Source organism: Hyperolius riggenbachi, chromosome 10, assembly GCF_040937935.1.
Source record: "Hyperolius riggenbachi isolate aHypRig1 chromosome 10, aHypRig1.pri, whole genome shotgun sequence".
In the NCBI taxonomy this organism is placed as follows: Eukaryota; Metazoa; Chordata; class Amphibia; order Anura; family Hyperoliidae; genus Hyperolius; species Hyperolius riggenbachi.
The window spans coordinates 101230042-101250750 of NC_090655.1; the positions used below are offsets into that span (position 1 = coordinate 101230042).

Genomic DNA, 20709 nt, shown 5'->3' on the forward strand with positions numbered 1-20709 from the left:
TCAATTCATCCAATCTGTTACCAAATGAAAAGCTGATATTACTGACTTGTGCGGTAAATACCTCAACAAATGCAGATTCATAAAGCCTACAACATGCGGTAGAGTCACAAAATTACCGTCTGCTTTGAAGTGGTGTAAAGAGTGCAGTATCTATGCGAAGAGAGTGTGCTGGGAGCCGTGACGCACAAGCAGTGAGAGCTGTGACTGTGACTGACAGGAGAAGGAAGCCAATAGCGCAATGTCTCAGTTTGAACATATTGTATGGCTCTCACGGAAATACATTTTAAAATGTGGCGTTTAGGGCTCTCAGCCAAAAAGGTTCCTGACCCCTGATCTAAACGGATGTCTGGGATGCCTCTTACATGCGGCTCCATGCAGTTACGGCATTACAATACTAACAACACAGAGACACTCCACTCTCTTATGCTGTTACAAAGCTTTTTGTCAATGGACTTCGGGAACTTACAGAACTTCTACTGCAGCTGTGAAAAGGTTTATGAATTAGCACTCAAAAAGTCTAATACCAAATGCAGTATTTTCCCGACCAGATTTTTCTCTTCTTTCGCATAGCCTTTTATGAATAGACCCCTTAGCGTACATCTTCGATTAGAGCAATATGGAGGCTGCCATTTTTACTCCTTAAAAAAATTATTCTAATTTCCCAGTTGTAATACAGTGTATAATGCCTTCTGAGTATATTCCATGCAATAAGCATTCAGTTCAGTCGAATCACAATAACTGATCTATAATTTACTTCAAGAGAATCAGCAAGTATTCTAGGCAGAGGGTCAGCAAAACACACAGGAAACTGACAATTTAAGGAAAGAGGTCAAGATGGCAGCCTCCACAAGTCTCTAATGCAAGGCATATACTGTATATTTTGTCTTACTGCTTCTGTCTCAGTAATATCCGCTGATAAGAGCCAGAATTCTCACCAAAATAATCTTGCAGATATACATAATGGCAGACTGAAAGCGCCAGTACATCTAGGGATGTATTGGCAGATTCGACCAAGGGAAAGATCTCTCTGATCAGAGATCTCTTGCCAGCCCATACACTATAGGCCAATTCCCAACTGATTTCAGCATGAAATCTTTTGGGAATCAGTCATGCGACACCACCTTTCCACTCCCCGCCGTGGCCCCCCCAACTGTTTAATGTGCCCCCGCCCCCGGTGCCTGTGTATTTCTGCTTCACCTGTCACACTGTCCATGGTACTTCCTCATTGGCACCAAACGTATCTTCCAGCATTATAGCACGTGGGACATGTGATGTCAGACAGGTGCCCCACCTGTTATATGCAAGAACCCTAATGTGGAAGTATGGTGGACACAGCAGAGGAAACTAGAGGGGAAGTGTAACAAGTATTTAGATGCACAGGCACCTGGGGGTACATTTAACATTTGGGGAGGGACAGCGCCCGGGGATGCCATCAAGTTTGTCACTCATGAAATCCCATGCCTGGCACCAGATTGACCACATCGGCCTGACTTTTCCCAGCATGTCTGATCGTTACCAAAAATGGTTGATTAATGATTAGGCATGCTTGTAGCAGCACCATTATCATCCAATACGATATTAATGATTGAACGGCCGCCAGATCGCTAGATGTTCCACTTCAAGAGTTGAGGAAGACAAGGACTCAAGCCTGAGTTTGTAAGGAATATTTATAATGTTAGCTGGAGAAAAATCAGTGCTTTCGAAAATACGAAATAACAGAATAATCATTGCAGAAAAGGCAAAATACAGATGACATTTTTAGGCATCAATAGCTGTAATCTCAGTCAAGGCCAAAATCTCCAGCTCCAGGATCATTCTGGCTGTAGAGTTTGAAAAACCCCAAGAGGACATCTGGTGGCGAGTATGTGGCCTTCACAGCTGGGTCCTCCAACATGAAGTTATACCATGCTTTGATGTGTGGAGTCTTCTCCAGAAATCTACAAGACAAGTCCATAACCACTTTAGTGAAAGGCATATGTGGATATTTTTAGTGATTTTATGTAGCTATAACTACCTTTTTTTATGTAAACAACTGAACAAATAAAATGCCCATTAGTCTTTTTCACGCATCTTTAAATCAGTAATAAAAAAAAAAATTAAAAAAAAAATTGGGGGCTCTTGAAAGCAGAAAAACGTGCAAGCCAAGTCAGCTGCACACTAGCGGAACCTTATAGGGAACCAGAGATGAACGTTTCACACAAAATAAACATATCAGTTGATAGCTTGTAAAGAATAAATGCTCTACCTGATAATTTTGCCGCTCTGGTGTGCCTTTTTTAGTGTTGTTTATCCATTATTGCTCCAGGAAAAATCAAATATGGCCGCCGGCTCATATCCCTTCTCCTTCCGGGTTATATGAGTTGTTCTGGATGTGCTGTCTAGGCTATATGAGACTATGCTGCTATCTAGGCTAAATGCAGCCTTTCATCTATGTGCTTTCATTTTGGTATGATCTGCCTGTAGGAAGTGTCACTGATAATAACTGCAGTTTCATTCCTATGAGAATCTAGTGCACACAGAGCACACAGGGATCATATTATAGCCACAGAGCTTCTCTCTCAGGAGCAGCAGCCCCTCCCAGTCATCACAGCTCTCAGTATGCAAAGCAGAAGATCTAAGCCAGGAGGGGGAAGGCTTGGGCTTGAAAGGACTCCACAGAAGAGTGACTCAGCTATAATGATTCCAGGTCAAACCTCGACTGAATAGTCGGTGGATTCTTATCACAGTTGCTAATAGACTAATTAAGCAGATAACAATGAAACTAAAAGCAGGGTAGGTGTTTACTGTCATGTTCCCACTGATAAATGTAATAAAATACATGAGGGTGCTTCATCTCTGGTTCTCTTTAACAACATCACATAAATTCAGCAACAGGATGAGGGGCAGCTGGGGATAGGCTGCTGGCAAGGGAATACAAAAATAAAATTCCAGACACAGCAAGGAAAAAAAAAATTCTGCTGCAGAGATAGAAAGCACAAAATTGGAGCAGTAATACATTTTAGGAGACAGGTCTGTTTGGCCTCTCTTCAGACTCAATACCACCCTCCCACCCCACCAATCAGAGTCATATCTGAGTGCGGACACAGACATGCTCAGGTACGACATGTCTCAGTTCTCTGCCATCGGGTAACACCAGAGCATGTCAAGTGCTGATATGGGTTATTGGCAAATGAATGGGAGGAGCACTGAAATGTGAAAATTGCTTCCATCTTGAAGATGAAAACATCCTGCGGGCTGAAGTAGTTAATGCACTGCGGAAAAGTAAAGCAATGCAACATAAATGCAGAACTGTAATAATAATTGGTAACAAAAATAGTATAAACAAGGAAACATATGCAGTTTTCTCTTACTCTTGAGTGTCAATAAGGTAGAACCTCTCAAACCAAGGCCAGATCATGTAATCAACCATCAATACTGAGTCTCCACCAAGGTATCGGGTCTTGTGCTTGGCAAACACCTGAGGTCAGAACAAATGGGAAAGCAGATACAGTTTTCACAAGAGGATATATAAATTGGTGTTCCAGAAAACTTACTTTTATTCTGCATAAAAATTTGTAAAAAATGATGTTCTATTGAGCTTGATTTGGAGCTTTCAGGTATTTTCACCTGGTAGCGCACATCAATTTTACCAGTTCTAATACCAGGGTCCATGTGCCACTAACTTTTTTTCTCCTGAGTGATATCTTCACAACTTTTCAGTAAAATACCTTTTACACCATCAGCAAGCAAGAAAATACTAATTTTGATAGTACTTTTTCACCTACTTAAAAATAAACTTTAAAGCACACAAAAAGAGCGCTGTGCACCTTCCTCTTGCATGTTTTTATTCCATTTTCAGCCAGCAGCCAGCATTAATGACATTGATAAACAGAACTGTCAAACCTGGATCGATGGGGGTGCCGAGGTGAGCGGGGAAGAGGTGACCAGGGGATGTATGGACGGCACTACAGCCGTTTCACGCCAGCTGGCGCTTGTTTACGTGCGTGTGTCCAGGTTTTTTGGACACACGCACGTGAACAAGTGCCAGCTGGCGTGAAACGGCTGTAGTGCCGTCCACATATCCCCTGGTCACCTCTTCCCCGCTCACCTCGGCACCCCCATCGATCCAGGTTTGAGAGTTCTGTTTATCAATGTCATTAATGCTGGCTGCTGGCTGAAAAATGGAATAAAAACATTCAAGAGGAAGGTGCACAGCGCTCTTTTTGTGTGCTTTATATTTAAGTTTGTGCTCTGCACTGTTTAAAAGTTTGCTGCACTTCTCTATGCTTGGACTGTGAGCTGACTATTGGGTGCTGCTGCACGGGTGAAGCTCATTGCAGATTCATTGGAGCTAGCTTTACCCCCCGCTTAACCAGCTGTGTGCCAAGTGTTTCTCTCTACTGAAGTGTGTTAAATCTAACTTTATCACTTTGCAATTTAAAAAGAGGAAAAAAAAAAAAGAGGGGGGGGGGGGGGGAATCTTCCTGAATCCAGATGGCAGTTAGATAAAAATCCCTGGATCAACACGCCAGGAGGTGCCTAGTAAAATACCCGTGGATGCCCTTGAAATGCAAGGAAACATCCAAGCCCTCTTTTAATACAGATAGAATTTAGCAAAAAGGTGGATCAGCGCAACACCAGGCCGCCTCCGAATAGCCTCCAATCAGAGATGCGCTGAGCCCCCCCAGGAACTACAAACGCACCTTGAACCCAAACAGAAGCTCTGCATATACACCAAAAGCATGGCTGTTAAGTGGGAGCAGCTGACCAAAAACAAATTAAATTAGTACATAGCAAGGAAATAAGCAGCGCTACGTAAAAACAGACTAGTGCCTACCTGCAAAAGAGTGCAAGCCCCACTTGTGGGGCTCAGCGCATCTCTGATTGGAGGCCATTCGGAGGCGGCCTGGTGTTGCGCTGATCCACCTTTTGCGCAATTTTTGATTTTTCAATTTTACTTGGTAGCGCACCCAGGCTATGCATATACATAGGTTAGGATTTAGTTAGTGTTAGGCCCCTCCCATGGAGGATTGACTTCTTTGCAGTGGAAGGGATGAGTACTTAATAGGTTGCATGCAAGCTGTTACAGGAAACCAACATCCTCCAGTGGTAGACAGGTCATGTGTATGCTCGGTGTGTATTCGACCCCACAAGTGGGGCTTGCACTCTTTTGCAGGTAGGCACTAGTCTGTTTTTAAGTAGCGCTGCTCATTTCCTTGCTATGTACAGATAGAATTTACCATAACTACTTCATGTGGTAAGATATTCCAGATTTTTAAACCAAAAAAAAACAACAACAACAACAACAAAAAAACACACACACACACCCCTTTCTTAATAGAAAGAATTTTTTTCCCCTCCATATGCAGATAATGTCCCCTTGTCCTAGAGATAATAAGCTTGTCTGTCAAGCTTTTGTATTGCCCTCTGATGTATTCATGTTAATCAGATCACCCCCTTGGCTCTCTCCCCCCCCCCCCAAGATAAATCAGTTCAGATTATTCATTATCTCTAAGCAAGTGAGATCTTCCATCCCTCTGAATGAGTTGTTGCCCTTCTTTGTACCTGTTGTAAAGAATCAATGTCCTTCCTATAGTGTAGTGCCCCAAACTGTATCCCATACTCCAGATGTGATCTCACAAGTGATTAATACAAAGGGAATTGTATACTAGCATCATCCGATATTATTTCCCATTGTATGCATCCCAGAATTGTATTTACTTTAGGTACTGCGTCTTGGCATTGCAAGCTTATACTCTACAGGGTAGTGCGGTGGTGACACTAGGGAGTTAGTGGATGTGGCAGGGGGTCTTCAGTGCTGCTACCTATAAAAACACATCTTTTCAGGCAAAAGAGTATTTCCTGCCAAGAACCCCCACCCTTCCTACACCAACTTCTCAACCACTTCTATACCCCTCTAATCTCCTGCTGCCTTTCAGGTGAAGCATGTGGCACTGGTAGTATTTCCCAAAACACCAACTTACAGATGTTTGCCTGGGGTTTATCTCGGAGTCCATATGTGGTCCCTTCCCAAATTATACTGTCTGCCCACTTGGTTGTAGTCATCTACCACCAGCACCTGCCTGGCCTTAGCTGCTCTCCCATTTCCATTCTCATTGCAGCAGTTGGTCCTCTGGTTCCTAGAGAACATTTCCTGCTTGCAGCCTTGCTACCCCAGAATCAGCAAAACAATCACATTCACTCCACCACACTGGCCTCTTCTTCCAGGACCTGTTCACTGGTGTCAGGCTCCAGCAAGTACACCACTCCTGCAATACACTGGATACAAGCATGAGACGGCACAACAATGGTTTAGCAATACAACTGTATTGGAGCTGACAGAGGTACACACACGTCATGTTTTGGGCACCAGAGGAAGGACAACGCCCAAAACATTGCGCGTGTACCTCTGTCTGCTCCAATACAGTTGCATTGCTGAACCAATGGTGTGCAATCTCCGTTCTTTGCTTGTACCTTTTTCTTGACCCAGCAACCAACCTCCCTATCCTGGCAGCACTGACTGCACTTCACCAACTCCAGCCAGTACCTTTTCCATATTGTCAAGGGATCTCAGTGTTGCGCACTGTTTATTTAACACTCTGATCAAGGTTACTAAGTCAACAATATGCACACATGAAGGAGAACAGTACACACCCTTTGAACGTCTGCTCTAGGCATTTGTACATTGCACATGATGTACACTGCACTGCCTAATATGAAGGCCATAGTAAAAAGTGACTCAGTTTTAAAGTTGTTTAAATAAAATGTGGCAGTAGAATAACCAGTGAAAGAGTCAAAGGCACTCACCCATTTTAATTGTTCCAACTGCCTGTGTTCCATCGCCTGTATTTAACGCCTATGCCACTTGTATAGAGCCACCTATTTAGCAACTCACAGATTCAGCAAGCTTAGAGTCCTGTAGCTGAGTGAATATAGCCCCTGCTTCAGCAAAATCCCCCCCCATTAAACCCTGCCTTTAATGCAAGTAGGGAACTAGCCAATGAGCAGGAATATATATAGTTCTGTGAGCCGAAACCGTAAGTAAAAACTGTTTGTTTAAGTGGGTCACAGGGTTGTGTGGGTGAAAGGTTTGGTGTGTGAATTGCCTTCACCTTCAGGGACAAACATGGCATGGCTATTACAATCTCTATGATCTAGTGGTCTTTACTTTGGGAGGGGGTGTGGCTACTGCACAGAGAATTATGGCTGTGTTGCAGGGTATTGGTGCTAGTCTAGTTGAGGGGACCCAGCAGGAAACCTCAGACCAATGGCCATTCTCTGCTCACGGCAATTTGGTTGTGACCACCAATTTGTAAGGAATCTGGGATCCAGCGTGAAAAATGAACTAATATTGCTCACCAGGAACCTTGCCCTTCAGACACTGGGCTTTGAGCATGTCACTCTTTGGTTACCATCTCAGCTCGTTTAACTTCACTATACCTTTCAGTTGGTGGCATGGATAGTGTTTACCGCTGGGTCCCCACTTTCTTACAAATAAGTAATCACGACCAAATTGCCATGAGCTGGGAGTTGGTCTATGAAGTTTTCCCACTGGGTCCCTTCAACTAGACTAACATTGGGAATTCTGAGAATGGATGGAGACAGATTGCCTCTTAACTTTTCTACAGTACTAAGCTGTCGAGAGATGCGTGGCCTGGATGTAGTGTCCACACCGCAGCAAAGAAAAGAGGTAAGGAAATAACTGTAGGAAGGAAAAAAAACAGAGAAGCTGCCCATACATGCTGGAAACAAGAACAGAACCAATATAACTATGACCATTATTCATGACTTCACTAACAGGCTATTCTGCCAAATGTAAAGATAGGTCCAAGAACAGAAGAGAACATTTTTCATAAATTTTATGAATCATATCTACATAACTAAGACATTATAGAATGTATAGGCCACGTTCATAGTGATGCGTTGCCTTGTGGTGTAATGGCCGCTTTGTAATGTGGCTTACTGCAATACACCACCTATGCGATGTTCCCAGTGCAGCGGGTGCATTGCGGCATAACGTGTTATGATATGGTAATGTAGTGCTTTAAAATACATGGAGCATGATTCATGTAAAAGTTACAAATAAAATGACCGATAAGGTCTGTTTACCTCTTCCAGTTTTTGCAACTTTTCCCAGAATTGAGCTTTGTGTTCAGTTATATCTTCATTGTTTTTCTTTGCTAAGAAAATTTTGTAGAATACAACAGTGATCTGAAAAACAAAGTTTTCATTAAACTCCTATTTAGGATTAAATCTTCAGATACTATTGTTTATCTTATCCGTTTATTTTTACTTCATGTTCAATTCTTAAAACTTAGCATGCCTTCATACCCCAGAGAACTGTTCCAGCAGCATCTTTTGTTGGGCCTTTTTATAGGGGTCAGAGGGGGTCAACTTCACTCCAGGAAAGGCTTCATCCAGATATTCACAAACAATTGGTGAATCAAAGACTATCTTCCCATCAGAGGTCTCAATGGATGGTACCAGCCCCAGGGGGCTCTTCTCAAAAAACCATTCAGGTTTGTCCTGCAGGTAGATGTTCACCACTTCATGTCTAAAGAAAAAAAAAAAGGCATGTTTGCTGATCTGATCATTTGATTGCATGATTAGATAGAATCTTGCAGTTACAACAATGACCAACATTATGGACTTTATTTCTGCAGACAAAATGGATTTCAAAGCTTTAGCTAAAACTTTGTCACCTTTCTTTCCGATTGGTGTCCAGGTTAGAAATTCTCTTTTGCTTCCTGTCCCTGTGATCACATGACTAGCCTTGCAACTTAGATGTCACCGTTTGACCACATTTGCATGGAGTTTATCTGCACTCTACATTTTTTGTGTAGGCTTCTTTCCAAGGTCATATGCAGAAACCCAGTTATGTGGAGACCGTAATCAAACATGATATGTGTAGTTGTGACGTATGCGCAGTCACCCACCAATTTCGATTGTATATACAATCGATACAATCTGTGCTCTCATATAGAGGCCAGGTCGCTGCCACCAATCTGCAATAAAAGCGTGCAAATGCGCTAATTCTAACTCTAGCTAAATCCTGTAGGAAAAAGGGTTAATTTGACAACCTTTCTAGAGATAGCAAAACTAACAATATTTAATATCAAAACAGTTATGGTAGCATGTCTCTCTTTGAAGATGTGAATTCTTTTGGCGGAGATTTGTTTCAGAACAGCACTTAGACGAACGATTTTTTAATCGTTTATTTAAAGAAATAATGCAGAAAAAAATATAGCAATAGAAACAAATTGATACAGAAACAATAAGGGTTCAATATGAAAATAGCTGATTACAGTCTGAGCAGTTTGTCAAGTTACCGTGTCCTCTGCGGTAAGTCCCCCAGAAGATATGTAGTCCAATTCTGTAAAGTTCTGTGGAATGGGTATTAATGTTTTTATCATCCAGCCCAAATCCGTGATGGTACAGGATGGCTGGGGTCTCTCTCCAGGCTGAGTGTCAGTCGGTTTTAACCCTTTCTCTGCCAGAGGGTGTGGATGGTAACAAGAGAGGTTGCTCCACCCTTAACAATCTGACCTCAGGCTGCTGAAGTCCACCCCTATTGTCTGAGGGACAGAATTGTCAGTTTCTCCGAGTATGCCATAACTCAGCGGATATCTGACATAACATATAAAACCCAACATTTTACATTCCATCATCATACGCTGAACCAATCGATATCAAACTCGCTTGGAGTGCCACCTTCCCTGCCTATGTAATCTATATCTCAGGCTGGGAGATGACTAGGTGATCGATTAACGTCTCAGAAGGTGTTGTGACAGTAGTGCACTACAAGGAACCTATAAGCATCTACTGAAAGCACAATATTTCCTACCAAAACCAGAAGATAATTGCATGCTTTCGTTAGCCTGAATTGCAACACACCGAGGGTGGAGCCATGTGAATCTTTCCATGTAGCCTTTAACAGTCAGCCCTGTATCCAGATCTGGTAGGTTATAGCAGGGTTTCACAGCATTATAGTAGCATGAAGAACTTTATTAGCGACAGCGTTTGCCAAGTACTCCCTGTTCTGGGTAACATCACTGTCGATGTGTTAGGAGTGCTCCAGCAATATTGTATAAATGCTTTTTAACCCGTTATTTAGGCTTTCATTTAACTAAATATGCCAGGTGTTGAGAACCTTTTATTTATAGCACATTTGTAGCTCACATAAGCTATAAAAAAGAGAATCTGAAGCTTAAAGGTAATGTTCAGGGTCGTAAAATAAATCTATTTACTCTGGGCTTCCTGCACCCGCCATGTCTCACACCGCAGCTCTGCTGCTAGCTCCTAGTCCAGAGGTAGACCTCTGCGCCTGCGTAGTACACTCCGGACAACATGGACTTAATTGACAGTGGCGCTCGTGCAGGCGCAGTAGAGGACAACCTTGCAAGGTAGGCCTCTGCCCCGGCAGGGACCCCAGGCCGGCAGCTGAGAACGGAGCTGCGGCGTGGGACATAGCTGCCAAAGTCTGGTGGAAGACCCACTTTTTTTTTTTTTTTTTTTTTAAACAAGCCTGGACATTTCCTTTAAAATAAAAATCAGATACTCTACTCACCTAACTAGAGAGAAAGCTCTGGGTCCTATAGAGCCTTCCCGTTCCCTTGCAGGCTCCTCGGTTTAAATCTCCTGCCTCTGGAGACTTCGGAAGCACTTGGGCTCCCGAAGACGGGCAGCACTGTACTGCACACGCACAAGTGAGGACGCTCGTGCAGTACGGAGCAGCCTGTCTTCGGAAGCCCACCCAAGACAGAAGAGAGCAGTCCGCGACCAGTTGTGAACTGCTAACGGGGGGAGCCAGCGGGTGGAACGTGGAGACCGGGAGGAGAACAGGAAGACTCTATAGGGCCAAGAGCCTTTCCTCTGCTTAGATAAGTATCTGTTTTATAATTGTACTTCAGACTCCCTTTAATACAGTTTACATACAGCTAAAGATCATGGAGACGTGTGTGTGCGTGTGCGTAGAGTATGCCTCACTTCCAATGTAAATGAGCACATCATCCTGGCGAGTGCACTGCTGCCTCAGATTCCGCCATACAGTGATCAACGAGATACCTCCACAGGACTGTCAGTGCATCTGCGTTTGACTCCAAGGGCCCTTTACACTATGTCTGTCACATTGGACAAAGGATCAGCAGGACAACTAGGAAATTGCCTGTAAAGTTTACAAAGAAAAAAAGCTGCCCATTACATCGCTTTAACCACAGTGTCCCTTTAAAAGTAAACCCAAGGGGTAGACAAACAATTAGGTTTATCCTCCTAAAAATAACTTTTGTAACTATCCCAGGGTATGAGATAGAGATAAAACAAACACACACACTTACAAAGTGCATTGAATGTTGGACGGTCTGTAATCAGTGGCAGCCTATTAAGTGTCCCAGAGTTAGAAAAAGGTCAATAGTTCATGTATTTTATCTCTCCCTGCTCTCAAATTTTGTATTGTGCCAGGAAAACCTTCATGGCTGTAATTTGCGTGTCAGGGATGTGTACTATATTCCAGCAAGGTACCAACTAGACAGAAGCGGTCACTTCCATGCGGACTCTTTCAGGCAGAAAACTAAAACAAGTTATAAGCCTGGTTATTAATGTTTGGCACTCTACATACACATGTTTATCACGTCACATGTCACCCTGGGTACACTTTTAGGCCAAGGACTGAAGTGAATGATCTCTTGTAGGCATTTTTTGTATTGGGGTTTTTATATGCCATTTCACATTGGATAATGTATGCTTTTCCCTATATAAATTCTTACTTGATTCCCTTAGCGATTAGGACAAGTCTTGCTCTCTGAGCGTAGGGGCAGAATCTCATACTGTACACACGAATAACTCCATTTGGCACTGGTCCTGGGGGAGCACTGCCTAAAATGAAAACAAAAAGACAGGATTTTTCACAAAATAGTATTGGTAAAATTTACAGATTTTTTTCTATAGCAAAACCTAACCCTAAGGGATACATAATGATACAGACAATGATATACATCAAATATGAACACTGGTACAAAATACAGAACAGGCGATTACAATAGCAAATGTAACATGACGACTAAAATGTATAAATGTATAACAGAGTGCAAGCAATTAAAGTAACATTCCATGACACAAAAGGGTGAGAGCCCTGCCCTTGCGAGCTTACAATCTAAAGGAATGGGGCGGAAACAAGAGGTTGGGGGGGGGGGGGGGAAATAGTATACAGTGTATGTACAGGCAGTGCGTGATTAGGTTATTTAGTGAGGAGTAAATGTAGATGTGAGGTTGAAGGGTGCATGGCCTAAGAAAGAATATGCTTGTCGGAAAATGTGGGCTTTGAGGGAGTGTTTAAAGATTTCAAAGGTGGCAGAGTGGCAGATGTGCTGTGGAAGGGCATTCCAGAGGAGTGGTGAGGCACGTGTGAAGTCTTGTACCCGTGAATGTGAGGAGGTAATTGTAGAGGAGGATAAAAGATGCTTGTGTGCAGGTCTGAGATTGCGGTTGGGTTGATATCTGGAAACTAGAGATTATATCTATATAGATATATTATCGTATTGTGGAGAATACAATAAATATTGTATTATGAACTGCAGGCGGCCATGGCACAATTTTACAGTGTTTACAACGGCACCCATAGCGGTGCCCAAGTTTCAGCCCCTAGCAGGAGCTTCGGGTGGGCGTGGCTGTAGATTGATGGGCCATCAATCTACAGCCACGCCCACCCGAAGCTCCTGCTAGCGGGCCATAGCATTGCAATGCATCGAGCAGTGCAATGCTACGGGTCGATTTTCAATAAATTTCATGCTACTGAAAACGTGCTGAGTAGAGCCCTTAGATTCAGATCAGAGATAGAGATCCATCTTTTTTTGCCACAGTGGCTTGCAATCTACAAGTGTATGGCCTCCTTTAGGCCTCTTTCAGACGGGCAACTGGTGAATTCACGCCAGTTAGCTGCTCTCCTACACCGACCAGGTGCTTGCTAGCAATCTGTACCGGCACAAGACAGGTGGCTCCCCACCTAGAGTCAGACCTGAGCACAGCTGCGCTTAGACGAGACACGTCGCAGGCCTCTGACACCGGGTAACACCACTGCCGCGTGTTAGCACTTGACATGCGTGGTACTACTAGAGCTGCAATTCAGCATTTAAATTTCACCCAAACTGCCCCGGTAGGTGGCAGAAGGGATAATGAACTGCTCGGCAAGCGCCCAGTTCAGCCTCCCTTCCGAAAAAGGCCTTATAAGCTTCCCAAACAGCTAACCAGATGCCAGCAAGATAACATGCAGCCATAATAGCCTAATATTCATTATAGCACACAGTTCCCCAACCCTGTCCTCAAGACCCATCAACAGTACATGTTTTGCAGAAAACCACAAATATGCACAGGTAAGGTAATTAGTGTCTCAGCAGAGCTGATTAACTGCCTCTGTGGATTTCCACAAAACATGCACTGTTGGTGGGCCTGGAGGACAAGGTTGGGGAACACTGTAGCAGACATAGGCCTGGGACCCAGTACAAAGCACCATCTCAACCGCTAGCGATTTGTGGTAGCGCTTTGCAAGCGATTTTGGGAGTGATTTCCCTGCTTCTATACAATATACTATAATGGAAATGCTCCCAAAATGCTGCATGTCCTGTGATTTGCCTAATCGCAATCGCTCTAGTGAAATCTGTCCTATACCGTTACATTAGCAGTGTTTAGGGATCACTTTCAATCGCTAGCGATTTTCCTAAATGCTAAAAAAAAAAAAGTAGTAAAACGCTATAGTCAGTTCCAGCCCTGAGCGTTTGCTAAAGTTGAAGACAATGTTAAAGAGGAACTCTGGTGAAAATAATGTAATTAAAAAGTGCTTATGTATAAATGATTTAGTCAATGTTTGCCCATTGTAAAAATCTTTTAAATCCCCAATTTACATTCTGACATTTTTCACATGGTGACATTTTTACTGCTGGCAGGTGAATTAGCTGCTGCTTGCTTTTTTTGGCAGTTGGAAACAGCTGTAAACCACCATTTTACACAATGCAACAAGGTTCACAGACAGGAAACTGCCAGGAGTACCACAGTCCTCAGAGTTTCTTGTGGGAGGGGTTTCACCACAATGTCAGTCATACAGCACCCCCTGATGGTCTGTTTGTGTAAAGGAATAGATTTCTCATGTAAAAGGGGGTATCAGCCACTGATTGGGATAAAGTTCAATTCTTGGTCGGAGTTTCTCTTTAAGGTGCTATTCACACTTCTGTGCAGTCCACGATAATCCTGGGCAGGAGGATGCGGTACCCATATAGCCTATGGGGTAACACTTCAGCCTGACCACAGCAGACCATTGGAGTGGACGCTACACAGTCCGCTCCCCCTGGCCACATGTAATGCAGCACAAGTGGGAACCTAGCCCAAGGGCTCTTTTACACAAACGGCTGACAACAGCACACTTAACTGCTTTCCAGCCATTCCTGTTTATGTGCAGAGTGCATGCAGCTAGATGCAAGCATTTGTGGCATCTCTGCATGAGAATCCAAGCCAGTAGCCAGACCGACACAACATGCTTGTGGCTACTAACGCTCCCATGTGTCTACATTATTTTGCAACTGGAAGGTGTGTGTGACCCCGGCAATCAGCGGCTAAAGTGTTTGTTCCGCAGTGTGGTCCATTCTTTGCTTGAATTAGTAGCCATACATTTTGTGTATTTTTTTAAAACAGCACTGGTAGTTGATGTTAGCCAGCGTGAATGTCCATAGGGAAATTCTGCTAATTTGATTGGGTGGACAGCAACCTCTTGAACTGCTAGATTTCCAAAAGATTGTAGTAAAAAAAAAAAAAAAAAAAAATCAGGCCCGGGCCGAGGCGAGAGAGGCTCCAGCCTCAGGGCGCTGTGTAGAAGGGGGTGCACAACTCACTCAGCTATCATTCCCCTACTGTGTTTGAAGCAGAGAAAAATAAGAAAAGAGGATGCATGGCAGTGACTGCACGCCAGATAGCTAGAGATTAAGTTGTTGGAGGGGGTCGGGAGCACTGGGGTGCATCTTAGTCGAATAGCAATCAGTGTGTGATGGCTGGAGTGGGAGGGCTGGAGGGGCGCACTTTGGAGTCTCAGCCTTGGGTGCTGGAGGACTTTGTCCCGAATCTGGAAAAATAGTACTTTTAGTAATATTCTGATTGCTTTTCCAATCACTTCTGTACAAAATTGATCTGAAAAACGATGGGAAATCAGATCTGTCGAAAATCATCAATTTGACTTGTGGATTGGATGGGAAATTGCATGGTGTGTGCCAGGTATTAAAAAGAACCTTAAAGAGGAACTCCAGTGAAAATAATGTAATAAAAAAGTGCTTCATTTTTACAATAATTATGTATAAATGATTTAGTCAGTGTTTGCCCATTCTAAAATCTTTCCTCTCCCTGATTTACATTCTGACATATTGTGACATTTTTACTGCTGGCAGGTGATGTTAGTGGAAGGAGATGCTGCTTGCTTTTTTTTTGCAGTTGGAAACAGCTTTTATTTCCCACAATGCAACAAAGCTCCCGCATTGTGATGTCAGAACCATGGTCCTGACATCACACTGTGGGAGGAGTTTCACCACAATATCAGCCATACAGAGCCCCCTGATGATCTGTTTGTAAAAAAGGATTTCTCGTGGGAAAGGGGGTATCAGCTACTGATTGGGATTAAGTTCAATTCTTGGTTACAGTTTCTCTTTAACTGAAGCGACTACAAAAAAAAAAAAAAAAAAAAAAAAAAAAAAAGGTTTGACTTACCTGGGGCTTCCACCAGTCCCCTACGGCCGTCCCTCACCAATCATCCGGTCCCCCGCCAAGGCTCAGTTTCATGGCCACGATCGCACTCCTGTCCCTCTGACCATCTTGCGCCTGCTCAGTACGCTCCAGTGAGAATACACACATAGGAGTACTATGCATGTATAGCACATAGTATGTGTACTGCTGGCGGGTCTGGTAATGCGCCGACTTCGGGTAATGTCGCACGTGCTCGCCCCCACGGCATACAAGTTCCGTCAACACGCCAGCTGCTGTAAGAGTCCTGCGCATGAGCAGTTCTCTACAGACTGAACCGCACATGCGCAGGACTCTTACAGCGGCCGGCTTGATGACGCTTTGTGTACGTAGCAGGGGCAAGCAAGCACGACTTCACCCAAATTTGGCACATTACAGGAGCCAGCAGCGGGACCACAGAAGGGGCCAGGAGGATGGTGGGGACCATGCAGGCTAGGGTGGGCTGGAGAAGGCCCCAGGTAAGTTCAGTTTTCTTTTTTATGATACTGCTCAGGGTACCTTTAACCATTTAAGCCCAACTGGAAGAACATTCCCATCCAGTTGGGCTGCGCGCACTCCCGCGGGCTGCGCACCCGCCGCCAGCCCAGTCATCAATGAATGGGATTATAGATCCCATTCATTGATCGAAGCCCCCCCGCAGAAAAGCCGACTGTAACACAGAGAAAAACCGCATTCTCTGAGAGGCTAACAGTTTCCCATCCACCTAATACTTCCTGGAAGCGTACAATCACGCTTCCAGGATTGACTGTGGCCAAATAGTAAAACTACACCCACATCTATTTTTTATTAAACAAAATACATTTTACAATTAAAATTATCCGTTTACCACCCACACCAAAAATTACCCAAATAAAAAAAAATAAAAAAAACTATAATGGCCAAAAACGGAGAAATAATTATTTTTTTCCATTTCTTTCTTAATATTCCTATTAAAATGGATTGAGAATAAATGAATTCTTAGCAAAATGCATCCCCCAAAGAAAGCCTAATTGGTGGCGGAATAAACAAGATATAGATCAATTCATTGTGATGCGTAGTGATAAAGTTATTGGCAAATGAATGGAAGGTGAAAGTTGCTCAGATGCAAAAAATAAACAACCCTTCAGGCTTAAGTGGTTAAACAGTAAGAGCTAGTTCACACTATGAGCACTTGCAAAAAAAAAATTTTTCCTTTATATAATCGCTGGCGATTTTTAAAATTGCTTGTGTAATGATTCTCAATGTGAGTGTTCTCACATGAGCGGCGAGCTTTCTGTCCAATCGCAAAAACGGGCTCAGGCACCATTTCGTGAGCATTTGAGCTTCAATGCAGTCGATAAGTGCTTGAAAATGCGATTGTTTGCACGCTTCACACTGGAGCGATGTGATTTTGTAAAAATCCCCCATAGCATTGCATTAGCAAAAGCTTTTCAAAATCACTAGCGCTCAAAAAAGCTCTTACAGTGTGAACCAGCCAGTTGACTAGTGAATACTACACGTGATTAATCAGAGACCGATTATATCGAGGTGCAAATTTAAATGCAGTTTGCATGCAAATTGAAACTTGACCAGCTAAAATCTGTGTCAGGGCTAAAACCCACTAGAATCCTTTTCTAAGCGCTAGTGATTTGAAAAAGCTCTTGGTAATGCCATGCTATGGGGGAATTTTTATAAAATCACATCACTCAAGTGGGATCATTACTTTAGCAAGAGCTTTTCAAGTCACAAAGCGCTCAGAAAAGCTCTTTAGTGGGCTCCAGGCCTATATGGCATTTAAAGGGAACCAGAGAGGATGCAATATACATACCTGGGGCTTCCTCCAGCCCCATACGCACGGATCGCTCCCACGCCGCCGTCCTCCGCTGCCTGGATCCGCCGCCACCGGGTCCCGTCATTGCCGCGAGTCGGCAAGTCGGCCGGCGGACGCGGCCAATTCTCCGCATCTCAGGGTGCTCTCCCCATACAGATACGCATGTGGCTGCTAACTGCGCAGCCGCATGCGTACATGTATGAAGGGAGCCCCTGTGATGCGGACAATTGGCCGCGTCCGCCGGAAGTGACGGGCCCGGTACCGGCGGATCCAGGAAGCTGAGGACGGCGGCGTGGGAGCGATTCAGGCTTATGGGGCTGGAAGAAGCCCCAGGTATGTATAAAATCTTTTTCTTTTTTCACCCCCCCCCCCCCCCCCCCGTTCCTCTCTGGTTCCCTTTAAATCCACACAACAAAAATGAGCTTCTCCTTGATCATCTCTACAGAAGACTTAATTAACAGTTCCAATCCAATGAGAACATAATTATCTTTAGGAAGAGTTCAGACTTCACATGCATTTTGTGAAAGTGCAAAACTCTTTTGACAAATCCAATGAAAGTTAATAGAGAAACACTTCTAAAATTAGCATTTTCCAGTTTTCGTTTTTGCATACCTGGAGGGTAGGAACACACTACGCAGAAAAACCTCAAAGAAAATTGGTTCAGTTTTCTGCAATATGTGTGAACCCTGCCACAGAGAGAGAGTGATGTGGTTATATACGTAGGTATTGCTGTCAAAATGTCAGAAACCCTTGTAAGTCCAAAATTAAGTTCACATAATAATAAATAATAAAGTATTATTCAGAGATTAAATGCAACAGCTGATGTACTTTGAAGGATATTTTTGTTTTAGTATGGAAAACAAAAGTTTGCTTTCTTAAAACAGAAAGAATTTGCGAGAGTTCAGGTTGGAGTGAGCTCCGAAAGTACATTTTTTATTATAAAAAAAAAAAGTTACCATGACCAGGGATTCACAGTTCAAAACTCTTCTAGTAGTTAACTTTTTATTTCAGTTTGCAGCCAGCTATGAATTTCCCAAAATTATCTAAGCACAAACTGCACTGCTCTGCAACCATGGCAACGGCACGCTGTTTAAGATTCTGTTGCCATGAGACGGGCCAGAAACTCCCACCTTGCTGCAGAAGTATTTACACAGGGCAAAAACATTTGATTCTCATTGTTTTTACATGTACGAATCCAGCAACTAGCATAACGTTTGACACTCATATCTCCCAGTTTGTGTTTGAAATACCGTTCTTTGCTTTATATCTATATAAAAGTTTAAGAACTGCCCATTAATAATACAATTTTAGCGAACTATTGACCTTTCAATCCGATAATTGCAATAGGGAGGAATGAATAAAGGTGGGTACATCAGATAAGTCTTTGGAAAATGAAAGATCACAGACCAATTTTCCCCCTTCCATGTAGTATGAGAGCATACTCTACACTGTCTATTCTATTAAGCTGAATTCCCCCTCAGATACAAATCCTTGCAAGATGCTATACACAAAGATGCTGTACACTTGCAACAGATCAGTATCTACAAAAGATCAGATCCTGCAAATTGCATACATCGTCTATGATATCTGCAGATCTCATATAAACCTTGTTTAACGGACATTCATGTGCGGGTCAGAAAATCATCTGCAGATCCGAAGATCCATTCTGGTGGATCTGATCTGCAGATGAATGTCCGTTAAACAAGGTGTGTATGAGATCTGCAGATATCATCGACTATGAATGCATTTTGCAGGAACTTTTGCATGTGTACAGCATCTTGTGGTGGCCATACACGGTACAATAAAAACGTTCGATTTTCCCGTTTATTCGATCTAAATGATCGAATTGAATGAAAATTGAAAATATTTTTTTTTTCGATCAAGAAATTCGAACGATTATCCCGTTTTTTCTGGAAAAATGATCGGACATGCTAGAAAAATCTTTATATTCGATCTAATGGAATAATCGAACTAAATTATCTAATTGAAAAAATTGTACCATGTATGGCCACCTTTGCAAAGATTTTTATCTGATGGGGAGTTCAACTCAATAGAATAGACAGTGTAGAGTATGCTCTCATACTACATGGAAGGGGGTAAAATTGGTCTGTAATCTTTCATTTTACAGAGACTTTGATCTGATGTGTGTACCCACCTTTAGGCTAGGTTCACAGTGGTCAGTTGCATAATGCACCCATTATAATGAGATTGAACTGCAATGGAGACTGGCCATAGACTTAAATACAAAGCCTGCATGCAGCGAGTTAGAATAACGCAATCCGTTACTGTGAACAGGCCCATAGAATTGTATGAGCAGAGAGTTGACATGCAGAATTATTCTGCAACGCAAATGAGCACTGTGAACATGGCCCATAAATGGAATATAACTTATAACCAAATCCAATCATTTCAGATGGCTTCAATCCAAAAAAATAGATTGTTGAAAAAAACTGAAACACTGATCATTTGTTGTTGATTGGGACTATCAACAATAGCCAATCTCAATTATAAGGTCGGTAGTTCACTAAAATTGTATTAACAAGCACCTTAATAATGAAACTGAAATAATGCATTAGCATTTTCACATTATAAAGGTCACCGAAAGCAGCTGCGCGTGGCACAAATGGTGACGGGCCCTAAAATCAAACAATTGCGGTTTTGCAAGTCTATCTTATGAAGAAATTTCTATTACAAACTAAACATGCATTGCTGAGCAGCTGAAGAATCACCCCACTTCCGGAAAGCACATGGTTTACAAACAGCAATCAACACTAAGAACTTAGGCAGTCATTGCAAACTTCTGTCCTGAGCACAATTCTGCTCATATAGGAGAAATTAGTATATTACAGACAGCAAGGATCTAAACTTCAGCCACATTACCTACCTACCTACCTTTAGACAAACTTTTCTGAGAGGCAGCCATCTCTGCGTATGGATGTTCAGTGCTGTCTAGGAAGGAACCTGTTTGGCAGGAAACCTGGAGAGATTAGAGAGAGATATTAGACTCTAGGTATGAAGCTCCAGTATGGTCATTATTTACCAGCGTGCAGATCATCCTACCAGAGGAGTGGATGCCTGTGAATGAAAGCCAATCTGCTTGCAGTATATAAGCCTGCTGCTATCAGCCCAGGCCACTCCCTAAACACAAACTGAAAGCAAACAGCACCTATATA

The 20709-nt window shown here is 43.0% G+C and overlaps 1 protein-coding gene across 1 annotated transcript; it reads right to left on the reverse strand.

Annotated features, from left to right (window-relative positions):
- Positions 1–1649: 1649 nt before the first annotated feature.
- Positions 1650–20661, reverse strand: LOC137536136 (glutathione S-transferase omega-1-like). Its single transcript, XM_068258204.1, has 7 exons — positions 20597–20661; positions 20429–20513; positions 11742–11850; positions 8311–8533; positions 8089–8190; positions 3351–3457; positions 1650–1937 (listed from the first exon to the last, which is right to left on the reverse strand). The coding sequence occupies exons 2-7, from the start codon at positions 20457–20459 to the stop codon at positions 1781–1783; spliced, it is 729 nt and encodes a 242-aa protein (XP_068114305.1). The 5' UTR covers positions 20460–20513; positions 20597–20661; the 3' UTR covers positions 1650–1780.
- Positions 20662–20709: the final 48 nt, after the last annotated feature.